At 46.7% G+C, this 18,022-nt stretch overlaps 6 protein-coding genes across 6 annotated transcripts; 3 read left to right on the forward strand and 3 right to left on the reverse strand.

The window, feature by feature from the left end:
• Nucleotides 1–161: 161 nt before the first annotated feature.
• On the reverse strand, nt 162–1,724 carry THI20 (phosphomethylpyrimidine kinase THI20; the record flags this gene model as incomplete). The annotated part of the gene is made up of 1 exon (XM_022818538.1): nt 162–1,724. The coding sequence occupies one exon, from the start codon at nt 1,722–1,724 to the stop codon at nt 162–164; it is 1,563 nt and encodes a 520-aa protein (XP_022675195.1).
• Nucleotides 1,725–2,320: 596 nt separating this feature from the next.
• On the forward strand, nt 2,321–3,688 carry ARP3 (actin-related protein 3; the record flags this gene model as incomplete). Its single annotated transcript, XM_022818539.1, has 1 exon — nt 2,321–3,688. One exon carries the CDS (start codon nt 2,321–2,323, stop codon nt 3,686–3,688), a length of 1,368 nt encoding a protein of 455 aa, XP_022675196.1.
• A 517-nt stretch (nt 3,689–4,205) lies between these two features.
• Nucleotides 4,206–5,846, reverse strand: CCT5 (chaperonin-containing T-complex subunit CCT5; the record flags this gene model as incomplete). The annotated part of the gene is made up of 1 exon (XM_022818541.1): nt 4,206–5,846. The coding sequence occupies one exon, from the start codon at nt 5,844–5,846 to the stop codon at nt 4,206–4,208; it is 1,641 nt and encodes a 546-aa protein (XP_022675197.1).
• Nucleotides 5,847–8,154: 2,308 nt separating this feature from the next.
• On the forward strand, nt 8,155–10,986 carry KLMA_30050 (LicD family protein; the record flags this gene model as incomplete). The annotated part of the gene is made up of 1 exon (XM_022818542.1): nt 8,155–10,986. One exon carries the CDS (start codon nt 8,155–8,157, stop codon nt 10,984–10,986), a length of 2,832 nt encoding a protein of 943 aa, XP_022675198.1.
• A 577-nt stretch (nt 10,987–11,563) lies between these two features.
• NTA1 (amidase) lies at nt 11,564–12,790 on the forward strand (the record flags this gene model as incomplete). The annotated part of the gene is made up of 1 exon (XM_022818543.1): nt 11,564–12,790. One exon carries the CDS (start codon nt 11,564–11,566, stop codon nt 12,788–12,790), a length of 1,227 nt encoding a protein of 408 aa, XP_022675199.1.
• A 160-nt stretch (nt 12,791–12,950) lies between these two features.
• Nucleotides 12,951–15,755, reverse strand: MNN4 (LicD family protein; the record flags this gene model as incomplete). The annotated part of the gene is made up of 1 exon (XM_022818544.1): nt 12,951–15,755. One exon carries the CDS (start codon nt 15,753–15,755, stop codon nt 12,951–12,953), a length of 2,805 nt encoding a protein of 934 aa, XP_022675200.1.
• Between the last annotated feature and the right edge of the window lie 2,267 nt (nt 15,756–18,022).

An 18,022-nucleotide genomic window follows, 5' to 3' on the forward strand; every position in this document is an offset into this window, starting at 1 on the left:
TAATTAAGTTACCTTCCATCCCCCATCAGTGACAGGGCACGGCATGGCATGGGATAAAAGAGGTGCATACATCGTGTCATTACAGTTTTGAGGGTCAGTTACACACTGGATCTAATTAATCATCTATAAAAGAAACTAAAATGAAAACAACTACCATCCGTCTATAGGCCCTGGTTCCAAAACCTAGTCTCCAAATCACACACTTCTTTGAATATCTTCACCAAAGTCGCTGGGTCCTGGGACTGCTTCAAGATCGAATCCAATGTCTTGATTCCCTCTTGCGAGGCCTGGTAGAAATCTTCACGTAAATATTCTTGGAGCCATTGGTACAGCTTTGGATGGGAATCCTCAGTGACGGTTATTTTGTCTTGGATTTTTCTAACGGCTATGACGTAGCCCAGACAGCACGGCATGGTTGCCGTGTAGAGTTGTTCCCAATTGCCGTATTGGGCCACTTCCTTGAGGTAGTTTGTGTAGTCAAGCATTTCCTGGCTCTTGACGTTGGTCTTGATGCCAGGCCCCAGGATACGTTCCTGCTTTTCCATCTCATGGATGATGTTCTGCAAGACAGCCACCTCACTTTGGAACCTGATTTCAGTGGTGGCATCCGCAGCTAGTTTAGCGTGGATGCGTGCAAAGGTTTGCAAGTAGTGGTAATCCTGTCTCAAATATTTGGCAAACTTGTCCATGTCTATGGTACCGTTGCTGACTCTTGCGACGAACTCATGGTCGATGTAGCTGTCCCATGCCTTTTTCACTTCCGGGATTTGTAGCATGGTTTCGTAACCAACCTGCTGGTGCTTTCCGGAGCCAGTGGCCACGCTGCCACTGTTGGCCAGCTCGTAAACGTGGTTCAAGGGACCGTACGTAGCACTGTGCGAGTCGGCTCTTGCGGTTACTTCGATGTGTTCTCCGGTCAAAATCGCGTTGTGGACATACTGGATACTGTTCTGTACCGCTACAGGCACATCTTCGCCACGCGCAATTCGCGATGCGATGGTACTCGACAACGTGCACCCGGTCCCGTGCAAATTGGTCGAGGTCAGCTCCTCGCTGAAGTACGTGTGGACCTCATCGTTGTAGCACAGCACATCCACGATCTTACCGTCGAGAGGCATGTGACCACCCTTCAATAGCACATTACACTTGCACTTCTCCTTCAACTGCTTAGCCAACTGGACGAAATCGTCTGTAGACTGGCCCTTGAAGTAACTCACACCCAACAACGCTTTGGCTTCCGGAATGTTGGGCGTAAGCACGCTCACCTTCTGAAGCAATTGGTCCATCTCTTGCGAGTCCCAAACTTTCGAAGAACTCAACTGGGCCCCAGAAGTCGCGACCATCACAGGATCTAACACAACTGGGATATCCAACTCAAGAGTTTCCAGCACCCCGGTAACAGCCTTGAGCGCCTCGTACGTTAGCATCCCTATCTTCACACTATCGCATCTCATGCTCTGGAAAGTGTGTTGCAAAACCGATCTAATATGCGATTCCTCAACTGAAATGGAAGAATAAACTTGTTCTGGCGTCTGGCACGTCAAAGCAGTGATACAAGTCATAGCATAGCATCCCTGGGCGCTGATACTCTTGATATCAGCCTCGATCCCAGCACCACCGCTATTGTCACTGCCAGCAATAGTCAACACTGTGGGCAATCTTCTTTCTCTCCAGTGAGTGCCCAGATACAATGGAGATTCGATATTGTGTTCGAATTGGGTCATGTTTTGGTGTCTTAACTTCCTGATGTGTGTGGTATTCCAATACACATGGTTTACTAATACCACATATGTGTATTCAGCCTTGTCCTTGTTAGCTGGACAGGCCTCTTATATACGTTTGCATCATCCATTCTAATAGTTTCCCGAAACGGTTTTAACTACTTATAAAATCTTTTGGCACTTAAATGCATAAACATCAGCTGAGCTGCGGCCCAAGTTAGTTACATGTGGTGATATTCACCTTTGCGAACCCAATCCAGAGGTTATCCATCTTGGTGGAGTTGGACCAGGGGCCGGAGCGGCAGCTCCAGCCACTGGTACGGAAACCTTTTTTATATACTGAATAATTAATTATCGATTTTCTTATGTAATCATCTTGACGCTGACGCGCGCCAGAAAATAAAAACGTTACCCGGCACAGCCCAGCCCCCCCCTATCTGAACGAAAAATCGTTAAAAGTGAAATAACCAAGCTCAATCTACTATTATTAACAACATTGAATGGATTAAAAGGAAGAAAACAGAGGAATTGCAGGTCTGTAAGCATCCATTGAGGGTCTATAAACGTGGATAAAGCTGAAGATTTTAATATAGAAAGCAATGTCTTACTTGAATAATCCTGCAGTTGTCATGGACAACGGTACTGGGTTGACAAAACTTGGGTTTGCTGGTAATGATTCACCTTCATGGGTTTTCCCTACAGCTATAGCGACAGCACAGTCAGGTAAGGCGTCTAGTTCTGGTAGTAAATCAGGGTTTGGGTCGAATTCGAATGCGCAAAGTTCATATATGTCTATGTCAGGTGGTAATTCTACTAGTGCGACCGATTTTAACAATTTGGCTAGTTCGACATTGATATCGAATAACTTGGCTGGGAAGAGAGGTACGGAGGATTTGGACTTTTATATTGGTAATGAGGCGCTTGTGGCATCGCAGGGTCCATCTTACTCGTTGAGTTATCCTATTAGACACGGACAGGTGGAGAATTGGGACCATATGGAAAGGTTTTGGGAGAATTCTATCTTTAAGTATTTGAGGACGGAACCCGAGGACCACTTCTTCTTGCTTACTGAGCCACCATTGAATCCACCTGAGAACAGACAGCAGGTTGCTGAGATTTTCTTTGAGAGTTTCAACTGTGCTGGTTTGTACATTGCGGTGCAGGCTGTGTTGGCGTTGGCAGCATCGTGGACGTCTTCGAAGGTGACGGATAGATCTCTAACCGGTACCGTTATCGATTCCGGTGATGGTGTAACACACGTTATTCCTGTGGCGGAAGGGTATGTGATTGGCTCTGCTATAAAGAATATTCCAATTGCCGGTAGGGACATCACATTGTTCATCCAGTCGCTTTTGCGTGAGCGTGGTGAGCAAGACGCGTCTTTGAGAACAGCAGAACGTATCAAGCAAGAGTACTGTTACGTTTGTCCAGATATTGTGAAGGAGTTCAACAAGTTCGACAGGGATTCGGAGAAGTTTGCACAATTCATTGTGGAAAACAAGGAAAAGACCACCAAGAAGGTCGTTGACGTTGGTTACGAGAGATTCTTGGCTCCAGAAATCTTTTTCAACCCTGAAATTGCATCATCTGACTTCTTGACTCCGCTACCAGTGGTGGTGGACGAAACCATCCAAGCATGTCCAATTGATGTCCGTAAGGGCTTGTACAATAACATCGTCTTGTCCGGTGGGTCTACCATGTTCAAGGACTTTGGTAGAAGATTACAAAGAGACTTGAAGGGTCTTGTAAACGACAGAATTGCCCAATCGGAAAAGCTAAGTGGCACCAAGTCCACAGGTGTTGATGTGTCTGTCATTTCACACAAGAGACAAAGAAACGCCGTTTGGTTCGGTGGTTCGCTCTTAGCTCAAACAGCAGAGTTCAAGAGTTATTGTCATACAAAGCAAGATTACGAGGAGTACGGTCCAGATATCGTAAGAAACTTCAGTTTATTCAATATGATCTAATGAGAAAAAGAAGAGAAACAATTTCCTTCCACCCCACCCCACCGAAAAGAAAATGAAATTAAGTTAAGACACACAATCCAATCCAAGGTACACTATACATTCACCCACACCCTAGCAGCCCGTCAGTCTTCTCTAACTTTATATATAAGTGTGTGTAAATATATATATATATACAAAACATATACCGAAGTAGAGAGCAGTAAACCAAAATTTTTAGGCAGTGTCCACGAACAAAGCGTGTTCTTTGTTTTTATAACTAGTATATACAAATACAAATACATATATGTTTGTATAGGAGAGAGAAATTGATGTTAGATAGATGTACATGGTTAACGTAGAAGGAGTTTGGTGTGTGTGTGTTCAGTTTGTTCATTTGTTTTTTTTTATAAGGAGAAAATAAATGCAGATAGATGGGAAGATTTGAGAAGTTAGAGGAAGGGAGTGGGTATCAATAACTTCATGTTTCTTTGTCGGTGGGGGGAGGAGAAGGTAAAGAGTTCTTTATTATTCTAATATTCTAATAATCATCCTTACCACTAATGATGACGTTATCAATCTTTAGGATCATTCTACAGAGTTGGGTGGCCAATAGAATCTGCTGCTTCTTACCGATTAAAGGATCGACAACGAATAGTTCTTTCATGTCATTGGAACCCTTGCCTAGGGCGTCAACACCGATGTTGGCTGATTGTTCCTTAAATTGTTTGCTCTTCAAATGGGACAAAGTCTCTATTGGATCCAGACCCGAGTTTTCTGCCAAAGTCATTGGGATTTGGTCCAAAGCGTTTGCGAATGCACGGAATGCGTATTGGTCGATACCACGTTGCTTGTCAGCCTCCTCTGAGACAGCCAAGGACATCGCGACTTCTGCGGCACCACCACCGTAAACGACTCTGGAGTCACGGATCAAGTTACGTACAACACAGAGGGAGTCGTGTAGAGCACGCTTGGCTTCATCGACGATCATCTTGTTGGACCCACGTAGGAAACAGGTAACGGTTTTCGAGTTGGAACACTCTTCGATGACCAACATACGGTCCTTGGTGGTACCGAACTCCACTTCGTAAATCTTACCACAGGAACCCAACTTGTCTGGGGACAAGTCTTGGAATCTTGGCACGATACGGCCGTTGGTGGCAATAGCGATCAGTTCTAGTTCTTGGCCACCGACCCATCTGACGGCTGGCAATTCGTTTTGTAAGAGTAAATGGTTTGCCTCGTCGTCGAACCCCCATTGGCAAATGACAACGTTGGCACCGGACTTCTTGACCAAATCGATCATTTCCTTGAACTTGTCCAACTCGTATTTCTGTAACAGCTCGAATTCCTTGACGTTTGAGATGTCCAACTTGTGTTTTGTCTTTGGCTTTGGTGGCTCGAATGGACAAGTGAGGATGGCAAGCTTTAGGTCACCTTCCAACGACTTGGGCATCTGTGGATGCGAGAAGTCCTTGTCTAGCACCACACCTTTGATAAGCTTCGAGTCCTTCAAGGATCCACCCACACGGCCTTCCAACTTGATCAAATCAAAATCGACATCCTTCCTGTTCGAGTCCATAACCGTAGTGATGGCGTCGACGGCCATTTGCGCGAACAAATCGTGGTCCTTCGACACGATCTTCGACCCTAGCGACGTCTTGGCAGCCTTGAAAAGATAGCTGTTAAATTCCTCCTGGGATAAAGTAGAGATATCGTCGGCCTTGGAGTTCAAATGGTCAATTGCGATTTGCGATGCCTTATCGAACCCATTCGCGATCTTAATTGGGTGCACACCCTTCTCGATCAAGTCCATTGCTTGATCCAACAATGCACACGCTAGCACTACGACACCAGTGGTACCATCACCGATTTCGTCGTCTTGGGACTTGGATAATTGCACCAAAAGCTTAGCAATTTCGTTGTCCAATTCCATTCTGGAAAGAATGGTGGCACCATCGTTGGTAATTGTGATTTCTCCGTCGGGCGAAATCAAGATTTTATCAAGCCCACGGGGTCCTAAAGATGTCTTGATGATAGAGGCGACTGATCTGGACGCTAGAATGTGGTTTTTCTTTGCTTCAATACCGTGTTGTCTTTTCTTATTTCCTTGGTCTCTAACAATGATGAAAGGTCTTCCCATTTCGTCCTGGGCGACGATAGCGTTCGAAAGGTCGGGCATAGGGACACTCATGGTGGAGGGGAAGGGGAAAAGCTGGTTGGTAGCGGCCTAAGTCTGTTGATAGAGGTGGTTTTTTACCTTTAGTTAGGGTTATATTTGGGTAGTAGTTGTTGATTAATGGTATTATAATATTAATATATACACTTTTTGATGGGATTTCGCCGCCGAGAGAAAAAAATGAGAGCGAGCGGCCAAAAGTGGCGGGTCAGGGTAACACTGGGGCAGGGTGACTCTATGTCAGGGTAACGGAGATATTTTGAATTTTTTATATTTTATTTTAAGGCAGGGTAATCAAATTGTGTCCACGTGAATATCACGTGGTGTGTATATGTATATAGAAGAGGGAGAGGAAGAGGAAGAGTAAGTGGCTCTCAATTGTTGGTTCTGAACCTGTAGCCGCAGGACGTGCATGTGTAAAAGACGGTGGCACCTTCATCTGCGGATCTGAGCTGGAGCGTGTGGTAATGCATCTTGTCGTTGTCACACTTGGGACAACGTTCGTTGATGATGGCACCTTCTTTGAGTTCGTTCTTTGCGAGAGAGGTTTTCACGAGGGACTTTTTGGCTCTGATTTTGGATGGGAAGGAGTTTTCTGTGGTTGAGGTGACGACCTTTAGGTTTTGGAACTTTGTAGGGTTGTATGAGGCGTGGCATTGGTCGCAGACGACGTTTTTGGATGAGTTTTCGTGGGACGAGTGAGTACCATCGAGTAGGTTACCGCACTGTAGGCAGAATATAAGCGAGCCGACGACGGACATAATAATATGGGGGTTATTCAGGGGGGTAGGGGCGTGGTGTTGGAGGGCTTCTTGTGGGGATTCTTATGTAGACTTATGTATGGACAAATGTATGGACATATGTATAGAGATGAGATGAGATGAGATGAGATTGTTCGAATCGATGGTTAGAAACGAGCGAAAAGAAAAGCAGAGGAAGTGTTTGAAAAGATGGGCCTGGTTACTCCGGGTAAATATGTGTTGTTCGGAAAACATTGTGTTATCCGGGTAACATTGTGCTCTCTCGGGCACCTACTTATCCCCGGTAACATTTTTGCCCCCGGGTAACAACTTTACTTCACGTGATACCTGATGCCTGATGCCTGATGCCTGATGCCTGTCCTTCCCGTTTACGCCTACGCCTGCGCCTGCGCTTGCCTTTGTCTCTCTGCCCCTGGCGCTGGCCCAGGCCCTGCCCCAGGCCCTGGCCGGCCATACCAACCTTAATTGTTGCTTTCCCCCCTTCAAAGAGAAAACCCAGCACCTAATACTTCGGCCAAGCTCAGGCCAAGCTCCTTCCGGAGGCGTATTCCCGCTGCCCCTTCGCCTGCCCGCCGGCTCTTACATTCTCGAACCCAGCTCTCTTGTTACCTCTTGCCTGCTCGCCTCATGCCGGCGATCTAGATCCGCCCTCCCCCCCCCCGGAACCAACAGAAATAGAACCAACCCAGAAATATCCCAGAACCAACCCAGCACCATTCCCGCTTCCGGCAACAAAAAGAACAAACCCCCCAAGATCTAGAACATCTTATGCAGGAACACGTCTTTCCTTATCGGCGGAAAAATGAAAAAGAAACACCGACTACCGATATTCTTTGACACCTTCCCACAAAAAGAAACGGCCCGCCAAAACCCTTGGGGAAATATAGGGGTTTACCCCAGCCATACACCTAGAAAAAGCAGTGGTACACTCATTTGTCCCTCCCTCCCTCGTGACTTGTCCCTCCCTCCTCGACTTGTCCCTCTCCTGCAAATTCTGCGGGTTAAGCGGAATGCGCAGTGATTGTTCGGTGATTGCCCGCTAGTCCTGATTGTTCTTTTTTTTTTTTTGATTTTTTTTTTATTTCCCTTCTTGATGCTGATTCTGATTCTGATTCTGATTTTGATTTCGATATTGATTGTGATAATGATTTTCTGGATTTAATTGATATATATATAGAATACATTAAGAAAACGGGTTTTCACATTGAACTCACAAGTGAACAAGGGTAAAACGTTACAAAATAGAGGGGTAAAAGGGCAGGTATACACTAGATACGGTAGAGTTTCAGTTCCAATTCTTAAGCTAAGCTTTTTTTTCTTTGGGGAGTTTTTTTTTATTTTCATTTCGTTTCAAAGTTTAATCATATCTTCTTCTTTTTTGTGTTTAGTATTAGTTTCTGTTTTAAAAGACCCATTCAAATATGATCGGTAGTAGGGGCAGGAACGTTGTGTGGTTCCTAACGCTGGCTGCTGTTATGGTTACTATATATTCCCTTCTTTTGTTGTTTTGGGCGGAACCTGGGACGGCAAGAGTGGCTAGAGTGCGACCCATGAGAGTTGATGAAGAGAGGATGAGAGAAAGGCTCAGAGAGAAGCAAAAAGAGGTCCAGAAGGAGGAATTAAGCGGGTTCAATGCTACTAGGAAACAGATTGAACGGTTTTTGTTTGATTCTGCTTTTAACACGTCGTTATTCTACTTGAAACCGTACGATTTGGAGTCGTTGTTCTCGCGTTTGCCGGAACAAAAGAGAGGTGGTGAGGCTCTGGAGAGTAGTCTGGCGCAGCTCAAGACGGTAGAGTACGATCCCAGGTTGTCGGTTTCGGTTTATTCGGAATATATAGCGCAGCATCTTGAGGATGTGGAGCAAGGTTCGTTCGAGGTACCGTTTAACTGGTACGACTGGGCGGATTTGGGGGTGTTGAACGATTTTATCGAGCTGGCGCCCGAGGATAAAGTTGGGTGCGAGGCGGTGTTCCACAAGTATTTCGAGCCGCAGGATTTGAACCGGTTCGAGGGCCAGTTTAGGCATAAGATGTTTGATTTTGACAGGAACAAGCCGCTTGGTGTGGCTGGTTTCTTGCAAAACACGAAGCTTATCGATGCGAATTCCAAGAAACAGCCGATTTCTACGCAGGAGTTGCACGAGAAGTACTGTCGTGATAGTCGCGGGTCGCTAACGCCTGGTTTTTTGCCCAAGAAACCGCTCAGTTATTCGAGACCGGAGACGTACGGGTTGCAGGCGCGGGCCAGTCTCTACACGAACCCTGAGACGCAGCCTATTTCCATTACGTTGTTGAACAACAACAAGAAGCCTCTACAAGTGATGGTTTCGCAGAGCAATGGAGTTTCCGGGGAAAATTCTCCCTCCTCTTCAGAGGATGACGACGACGACTATTCAAATTGGAAACCAAACTCGCTCTTGTTCAACGGTGTCTTGCACGAGTACCTCCAGAAAAGAAGGACGAGTAGTAGCGGGGACAATGGCCCCACTAATATCGAATTTGACCATTTCAAAGCATGGTCCCAGTTGACTGAAAAATTGGACCAACAACAACAACAACAACAAAAACTGGCCGCTGGCCAACCGTTGGAAAACGGCGCGCCAGCTTACAAGATCGAATTGGATCCGGAATCGTTCGAGTTTAACGCATTGGGACGCTACCAGGAGCTCAAGCAAATGAACCAGTCCCAGCTCACCAGACACCAGAAACACTATCTAGAAGCCTTGGAGCTTTCCTTGCACACACACTACGTCGACATGCCCAAATATTTCACTGAGGCCTCCAAGGTCACCGATTTCGTACACCTGGGCCACCATTACGACGGCCGTTTCTTCAAAGGAGGGCTACCACATGACGAAGTAAGAGCAAGGCTCGACGCCATTGTTCGCTCATGGTTGCATTTCACCTCTTCAAACAACTTGACCACCTGGTTGGCCCACGGTACGCTTTACGGATGGCTCTACAACGGGCTCGCGTTCACCTGGGACGGGGACCACGATGTCCAAATGCCCATCGCGGACTTGAACAAGATGGCAGAACATTTCAACCAAACGGTTATCGTAGAGGACCCAACCAGAAGCAACGGAAGGTACTTTTTGGATGTTGGTACGTATCTAACGTCCAGAATCAAGGGTAACGGGAACAACAACATCGATGCCAGATTCATCGATGTTGACTCGGGACTCTATGTCGATATAACAGGGCTTTCTGTCTCTTCCGAACCGATCCACGACAGGTTCAAGTGGTTGGTCAACAAGTACCACGACGACAAGAGACAAAATGCGGAACTGGTTCCTTACTACAAGGACCCAAATGTTGTGGAGCACGTTTCCGATATCAGCGTGAAGCAGCTTATTGAGTACGAAAAGTCGAAATCCAAATCGGACTCGAATCCACACGCTCCTCCGTTCACCAAGGAGAGGGAAGATTATTTGAAGAAGCATGAGAACGAGGATACGAAAAGCGGAATGTACCATTCGGAATCCATGGCGGATAGATACAACATCAACAAGCATGCACAAGCGTACAACTGTAGAAACAAACATTTCCAAACGCTCTTTGAGCTATCGCCCTTGAGACTCTCGTTCTTCCACGGTGTTCCTGCGTACGTTCCAAACACGGTGGTGAAGATTTTGAACGCCGAATACCATGTGCCACAGGAACACGGGTTCCAATGTTTCGACGGCCGTTGCTACTTGCCCGAACTAAGAGGCTGGTACAACAAGGACAAGGTCGATAAGATGCGCGACCTCATTTCACGCAGCCCACTCTTGAGCGACAGTAAGAAACCGTTCCGTGAGAATGGGATGCAACAGCTCTCGAAGAAAGAGTTCGAGATCTTGCTGCAAGAGCTCGCCAAGTCCAATGAGATGGACGACGTGTTCATATATGCGGTGAACTCGTTCCAAGTGTCCACTTTTAGGCAGCGCGAGGTGGAGCTCATGTTCGACTCCAAGATGCTCTTGCGTAACAAAGACATGATGTTAAACGAGTTTGTACAAAACAGAACCTTCAACCCAGTTTACAAGGACCCCTTCCAAAAGAAGTTGGAAGATAAAATGTGGTACAATTTCTTGGAAAACACAGATATCCCATACACCACCTTGGAAGAGATTTGGGACGAGTTGAAACTCAAGGTGGCAAGTCAATTGTTCAGGTTGAACGAGAAGTTCGTCCAAAGAAAATTGGACTGGTCCTATGAGGCAGGTTTACAATCGCCTCCAAGTCCAATGAAGTTCAATTCTCGTGGTAACAGGTTCTACATCATGGGCAAAAAGTACCACAATAAAGTTTTCGCAAAAGACGCTGTGGATTTGGATACCTCCATAACAACGCTCTACCACTTAAAAGAGGAGAAAAGGTATTCAAAGAGCAATTAACAAAAATAAAATAAAATAAAACCAAACCAAATCAAATCAAATCATATCGCATCACATCACATCACATTAAAAACAAACAACTTTGCATCTTTTTATTTGTTCTGTTTTGTCTTCTTCATGTACATTTAAGATTAAAAAACCTAACAACATCATTCCCCACCCCTTAACAATCTGCATATAGAATATCATCAATTCATGAATAAATCAAAACCCAACTAGTCTAGTCTAATCTAACTTTAGTCTAATCTTAATTCATTTCATATCATATCTTTATCAATCTAATTTTTAATCTAATCCAATCAATTTCTAATCAAGCCAAACTAGGCCAAGCCATGCCATGCCAAGCCAGGTCAAGTCTGTTCTTTTCTTTCTTTCTTCCCTTCTTGGTATGTCTTTAGTCATGTTGAACCTTTTAACTTTTAAATTTAAACCTTTTTACTTTTAAAGCTCTGACTTTTTAAACCTTTAATTCTCTATATTTAAATAAAGACACCTTGATTTGAGTTGGAGCCTAGCTCAAGCCAAGCATCGGCTAAACATCGGTCAAGCTAATATATACACGTGGTTAAAAATCAATATGAAGTTCAAAGTCCCATTAAGAATCGGAATAGTGCAATTGAACCCTCAAATAGGCCAAACGAAAGATACAACAACAAGAGCTTGGAAACTATTGGACGAGTTCCAGGCCAAAAACAAGGGCCGTAGCCCAGATATCCTAGTGTTCCCGGAATTTGCATTAACGGGCTACAGTTTCCACGATAGAAATCACATTCTGCCATACACTTCAAAAGTGGGCGAAGGTCCAACTTATCAATTTGCTCAACAAGTCTCGAGGAAATTCAACTGTTACACGGTCATTGGGTACCCTGAGAAGACCAGCGACGATTCCAAGACCGCCACGCTCTACAATAGTGCGGTGATGGTCAATTCTTCCGGAGATCTAGTGTTCAACTACCGCAAATCTTTCCTATACTATACAGATGACGATTGGGGTTGCCAAGAGAACCCAATGGGGTTCCAGCAGTTCGAGATTCCAGTGAATGCTCAAGATCCAGATGGAACTACCCGTCAGATTGCCTTGAAAACGGGTATTGGGATATGTATGGATCTCAGCAACTATAAATTCGAAGCTCCATTTACCGATTATGAGTTTGCTACGTACCATTTGGACCACGGAACAGAGCTTCTCTTGTGTCCCATGGCATGGCTACACTCGGCTGCAATTACCAAGGACACTGCGGATCCGCAAGAGCAATGGTCTGTGGTTCAATCGGTGCTTGATAAGTACCAATTGCCCGAGATAGGGTCGCAGGGAAACTTTGAGTTCAATTTGGACAAGCCAACAAACGTTGAGCCAATGCCGTTTGAAGAGGCACTCTCGGTAAAGTCGTATGACAACTTGGACAAACCAGATATCTGCAATATCACGTACTGGATCCTACGGTTCACGCCGTTTGTAGCTTTAAAGAAACGGTACGAGTGGTTCCACAGCAAAGTGTTAGTGCCATACTTTGCGCACAGTTCCAACAAAACGTACATTGGGTCATCGTTGGCCAAACCGTGGGTACATGAGGGCAAGGAAACTGTGCTGGTGCTTGCAAACAGGTGTGGTATCGAGGACAAAAAGACCGTGTATGCTGGTTCGTCAGGGATCTATAAGTTCAATGGCCGCACTCATGGTAATCAGGACGAGAGCGTGGATACAACGAACCAAAGCGTCGACTTTTTGGGCAACTTGAGCAAAGGACTCGAAGGCATGATAGTAAGGGACGTGACTCTAGAAGTTGAACGCGAATCGGAATGAGAATCGGGTATCAAACAAACAAACAAACAGGGGTTCCATGTATATGAAATATATACATATACATATATTATTATTGATTACTAGTAATATTAATAAAGTATTAGCAGTGGTGTAAACTGACTGAAATGTACGACACCTTTTTGTTAATGGTATATCTCATCTATCGATCGAGAATATTTGGATCCGATTGGAAAATGTTACTGTATCTTAGATGGCCAGTTTGGAACACTGGGGCACCCACCTTGTTTAGATCGACCGTTCCCTCGGCCACTATAGCCTTCTCTACTGGAGGCTTCTCCGAAGTAGATATCTTGAACATTGGATAATTGCGTTCTGCAACCTTGATGATAGCGTACCACAGATTATACGCCATCTTGTTGTCCACGAATTGTCTAGCGTTCGAACAATCTTCTTCCCTGGTTCGCACCATCTCTTCCCACATCCGTCTCTCGTACCTGTATAACCATGGATCCTTCTGGGATCGTGGCAAGTGCGGGCCAACATTGTTTCTCAACATGTTTAGTAGCTTGATCTTATCGTTTCGTGATAGGTTATTGTCGTAAGCGATTTCCATTTCCTTCACACGGTACTGGTTGATTGGCATAGAATTGTATATGGTGGCTAGCAACTCCGACATGCCCGTATTGGCCATGTTTTCCAACAATTTGTAGACGTCTTCTGGCCGTAGACTGCTTATCGGCTTGTGTACCGGTTGCACCTTCTCGTTGATCTGGTTCTTGTTCATTAGCTTGGAAAGCACCGAGGTGGTGGTCCAGATTCCCAACTCGGGTACGAAAGCATTGGTCCTGAATTTCATGTACTGGTACGCTGTTGGAACTCTGTATTCGTTGTTGAGGTACGTGATATGCTTTTCTGCCACCAAAGCAGGTACTCCATGGAACGTTGTCTTGATCAATGGGTTGAGGGTATCCAACGACACAAAGTGGAAGTTCCTACAATTGTACAACTTCAACTGGTGGTTCATATTGTAGATTTGCTCGGGGCTCAAGTTCGCTTCTGGAGAGGCCCTTCTTCGTGTTTGTACTCTGAACTTTTTGATCAGCTTTTCAATGAGTGCTTGAGCGCCAGGGAAGTCATCGGGTCTCTGCTTGACCTCTTCTAAGAGCTGCTCTAAGCTCAAGTCGTTGAGCCCCGGGATCAAATTGGGATCACGGAACTTGATGTCCCTGGAATCGATATCCTTCGAACGCTCTTTGTAGTACTTGTTGAAACCAGTTTCAGGACATGTAGAAACAGAAAGACCGGTGATATCGATGTAAAGACCCGAATCAATGTCGATGAACCGGGCATCGATGTTGTTCAAGCCGTTACCGTTGATGCGATGCGTGATGGAGCTTGTCACATCGATCAAGAACTTGCCGTTCCCCTCTGAAGGGTCCTCGAGCACTAGCGTTTGGTTGAAATACTGCGCAAGGATGTTCAAGTGTCTGATGGGCATTTGCAAGTCGCCGTCGTTGTCCCATGGGAACGTCCTGCCGTTGTAGAGCCATCCGTAAAGCGTACCATGGGCGAGCCACGATACCAAGCCGTTCGCGTTCGCGAACTTCTGGAAGTTGCGGATCAACGAATCCAATCTCAACTCCATCTGAGGTTGTTCAACGATAAGCGGGCCGTTGAAGAACCGTTTGTCGAAATGGGCCCCATACTTCTTGAACGCTTGCACGTGAGACGCCTCGTGGAAGTACTTTGGCGTGAAAGCGAAGTGCATCGACATCGAGAACCTGAGCGAGTCCAAGTACGCGCGATCGTGTGGTGATAACGGATTGTCACTATCTTTTTGTTCGCGGGCCTCCAACTCCCGGATCTTCGCCTGGGCATCGAACTCGAAGTCGGATTCCTGCAACATCATGTATCCCTGCGAGTCATCGTGCATGACTGCACGAGTCTCGTCGAGCTCCTTGATCACCAACCGGTGTTTCTGGGCCGCATCAGACTTCACAAACTTCTTGAACTTCGAGATATGGTCGAATCTCGGCCCCTGTTCTTGTTCTTCTTCTCCAGCAGCAGTTTCTCGCACGAACCGTTCCAGCATCCCAGACGAAACCACGGTCTCGTAGTCGCTAGCGTTCTGCCTGCTCTGCCTGACGTTGAACTGCAACACATCGGTGGGCCCGTTAACCATCGTTAGCGATCTCGGAGGCTGCAAAGTGTTCAACACAAAGGACCGCGCCTGGAACTGGTACACCTCCGCACGCACCTTGTCGAACAAGTCAAGCACCCGCACGTTCTCGCCCCACCTATAACTCATCGACGTTGACGACGACGACGACCCGTTCACCGTCTCAGCCACCGCACAATGCTTCGCTAGAAGCCGAATCACATTCTTATCCGATGCCTGCATCTGCGTCTCGTACCACCGTTGCCCCTCGTACGCCTCCCGGTCCACATGGAACAACTCCTCCCCAATCTCACGCTCGACCTCCCGTAGCTTGTCCCGATCAAACGCGTTCTGGAAGAGAAACTCGCATGGCACTTGCTCGGGCCCCATCGCAAGCAACTTGTTGTACTCATGGAAATCCGCCCAATCGTACCACGCAAATGGCACCTCATCGTACTCCCGTCTCTCCAATTCGTTCAAATAAACCGACCACACCATCCGGGGATCCGCATCGTAGTATTTCACCTCCTCAAACGACCCCCAGTACGACCCATTGTTCTTCCCATACCTGATCTTCAAAAGATCTTCACGTAGATCGTACTCTTTCGGGTACCTGAGCTCGTTATTGTACCGGAATTTCTGGTAAAACTGCACCACATGTGCAGGCGCATGTGCCCTGAACGCGTCTATCGACTCTGCTACTTGCTTGTAGTTCAATAGCTCAAACTCCTGGCCATAAAGCGGGCTTATCAAATGCAATACCACAAATACACTAATAAATGCCAAGAAAATGTGTATGAACCGCTTTTTCCTCGGGATATGCACCAAGTGCACTATCGAAGGCATCCTGGTTTCGTTGCGGTACCTCTCTGCTAGTCCAGTCCACCGCCAATACCCGCTCCTGGGCCCTTTAAAACGTCTATCTGTGTGTCTGTGTGTATATAATATCTCTACATTCTTTCTATTATACTAAGTTAAAGTGTTGATGATAAATTTTGATTAGTTATTTAAACTTTACAGGTCGAGCTGAGGTCAACTCAGCTCTGGGCTGGGCTGGGCTGGGAAGGCCTTGGGCCGTGGGCCGTGAGGGGGGACGGCCCGGGAATGTCCCAGGCCTGAGTGTAACCCCAACTCCAGCTGCATCTGCAGCCAGCTCTCCAGCGAGAGATTTCCGATTTCCCATTTCCCATATCCCATATCTATATAGATAGATAGGAGTGTATACTGCACGGCCCGTTAGCCGGCGTTTTTGCCAAGACTCTGATCAGAGGCTTTAGTCGTGGGGCGGGGCTTTCTTTTTCCCGTTCGAGAAGCCATTGTTGTTGTATTGCTTCTTCCGGATGCGTTGCCTAGTGCAACCGGAAACTAATCCGGGCGAGAGAGCATGGCCTGTTGGCCTGCTGGCCAACAGGTCAGCAGGCCAACAAGGGTACGGCTTTTGGTTCAGACTTGGTTCAGTGTAGAGAATAGTATAGTTACATAGTTACATAGTGGCATAGGACAGGACAATGGATGTGTGTGTGTGTGTGTTTTAATCGGAAGCCGAGCCAGTAGTAGTGGCACCAGCAGCATTAGAAGAGCCGGCTTCGCCGGCATCTATGCCAGCCTCTTTCAACTTCTTCTTGAGCTCCTCAATGGTCTTGAATGCCTTGGATAGCTCTTCCTCGAGCTTTTCGTTTTGCGACTGAAGCGTCGATGCCTGTTGTTCGCCAAGCAGTTTCTGCAATGTCCATTTCTCGATGTTGGCTGCCTCTGTCTCCTTCATCTTTTGGATGTACTCGGCCGCACGCGACAAGATGAGCGCCTTGGACGTCTCCTTCACGGGCAAAAGCTCGCTGAGCTTCTCGATGTTGGCGTTGATGTTCATCCGGCGTCTTCTCTCGACTTCCTTGTGAGATTCCTTACGCTGTATTTTCCATGCCGGAGTGCCGGTTTCCGTGCCCGGTTTCCTGCCTCTGCGGGCTGGAGCACCGATAGCTGGGCCTGGCACCACGCTGGACCCGTCGCCGTCGCCATTCTGCTCATCCTTGGGCTCATCCTTGGACTCATCCTTGGGCTCGTTCTTGGACTCATCCTTGGACTCATCTTTTGGCTCATCCTTGGCTGATGACTTGCCCTTGGATGACGACTTGCCCTGGGCCTGGGCCTCCTCGTCGTCCTCATCCTCCTCATCCTCGTCAATCACAGCATCAGGGTCCTTGTCGACGTCATCGTCGTCCACGTGATCATCTTGAGTACCTTCTTCCTCATCTTCTTCATCATCGTCTTCCTCGTGTTCGTGACGAGCAGCAGCACGAGCAACAGCAGCCTCCGTAACTGAGGGGTCCACATCAACATCAACGTCCATGCCAACGTCGCCATCTGCATCTGCATCTGCACCAACATGCGATGCTGGCCCATCATCGTGGTTCTTGCCTTTTTCTTCTTCCTCTACATCGTCTGGATCTTGCAACAAATCGTCATAAACGGAACCCTCGTGCTCTGGTTCTTGGCCTGGGGCCTGGCCAGCTGCTTCAGCTTGCGCCTGGGCCCGCTCTTGTTCCTGCTGGGCCCTGTCCTTGTCGCTTTCGTGCAACAATGTGTCGACCATTTGGTGTCTTTTGTTTGCTTCTTCTAGTTCGTCGTTGTACGATCTCTTTCCTGGCATAATGGAGAGGGGTGTAATCTTATTTGAGTATTGTAGTTCGATTGCCGATAACCTGCCGATAACCTTGAGGGGGGGGTAGTGGTAGTGGTGGTGGAAGTATTTGGCTGTTGATGGTGATACTTGTTTGGGTTGGGTTGGGGGAGGTTTGTTTATGGGGCCAATAAAAATAACGTGATAACCATGTGCTTTCCACGTGTCTCTGTGTACGGCGGTTACCCGGGACACTACGCCAGGATGATTATGTTACCCGGATACATTTGGTTACCCTGACACGCTGCCCGGAGGATTATGTTACCCGGGTAACATAATGCTCCCCCGGGTAACCACACGTGTCAGGGTAACACATCTGGTTTAGCCGCCGTCACTTCCCACGGTATTGCCGTTTCCGGCAATTTAATTCAGATTTTAATTCAAAAATCTAATTTAAATTAAAAATTAAATTAGAAAAAAAAACCAATTATGAAAC

The sequence above is a fragment of the Kluyveromyces marxianus genome, chromosome 3 (assembly GCF_001417885.1).
Source record: "Kluyveromyces marxianus DMKU3-1042 DNA, complete genome, chromosome 3".
Taxonomy (NCBI): Eukaryota; Fungi; Ascomycota; class Saccharomycetes; order Saccharomycetales; family Saccharomycetaceae; genus Kluyveromyces; species Kluyveromyces marxianus.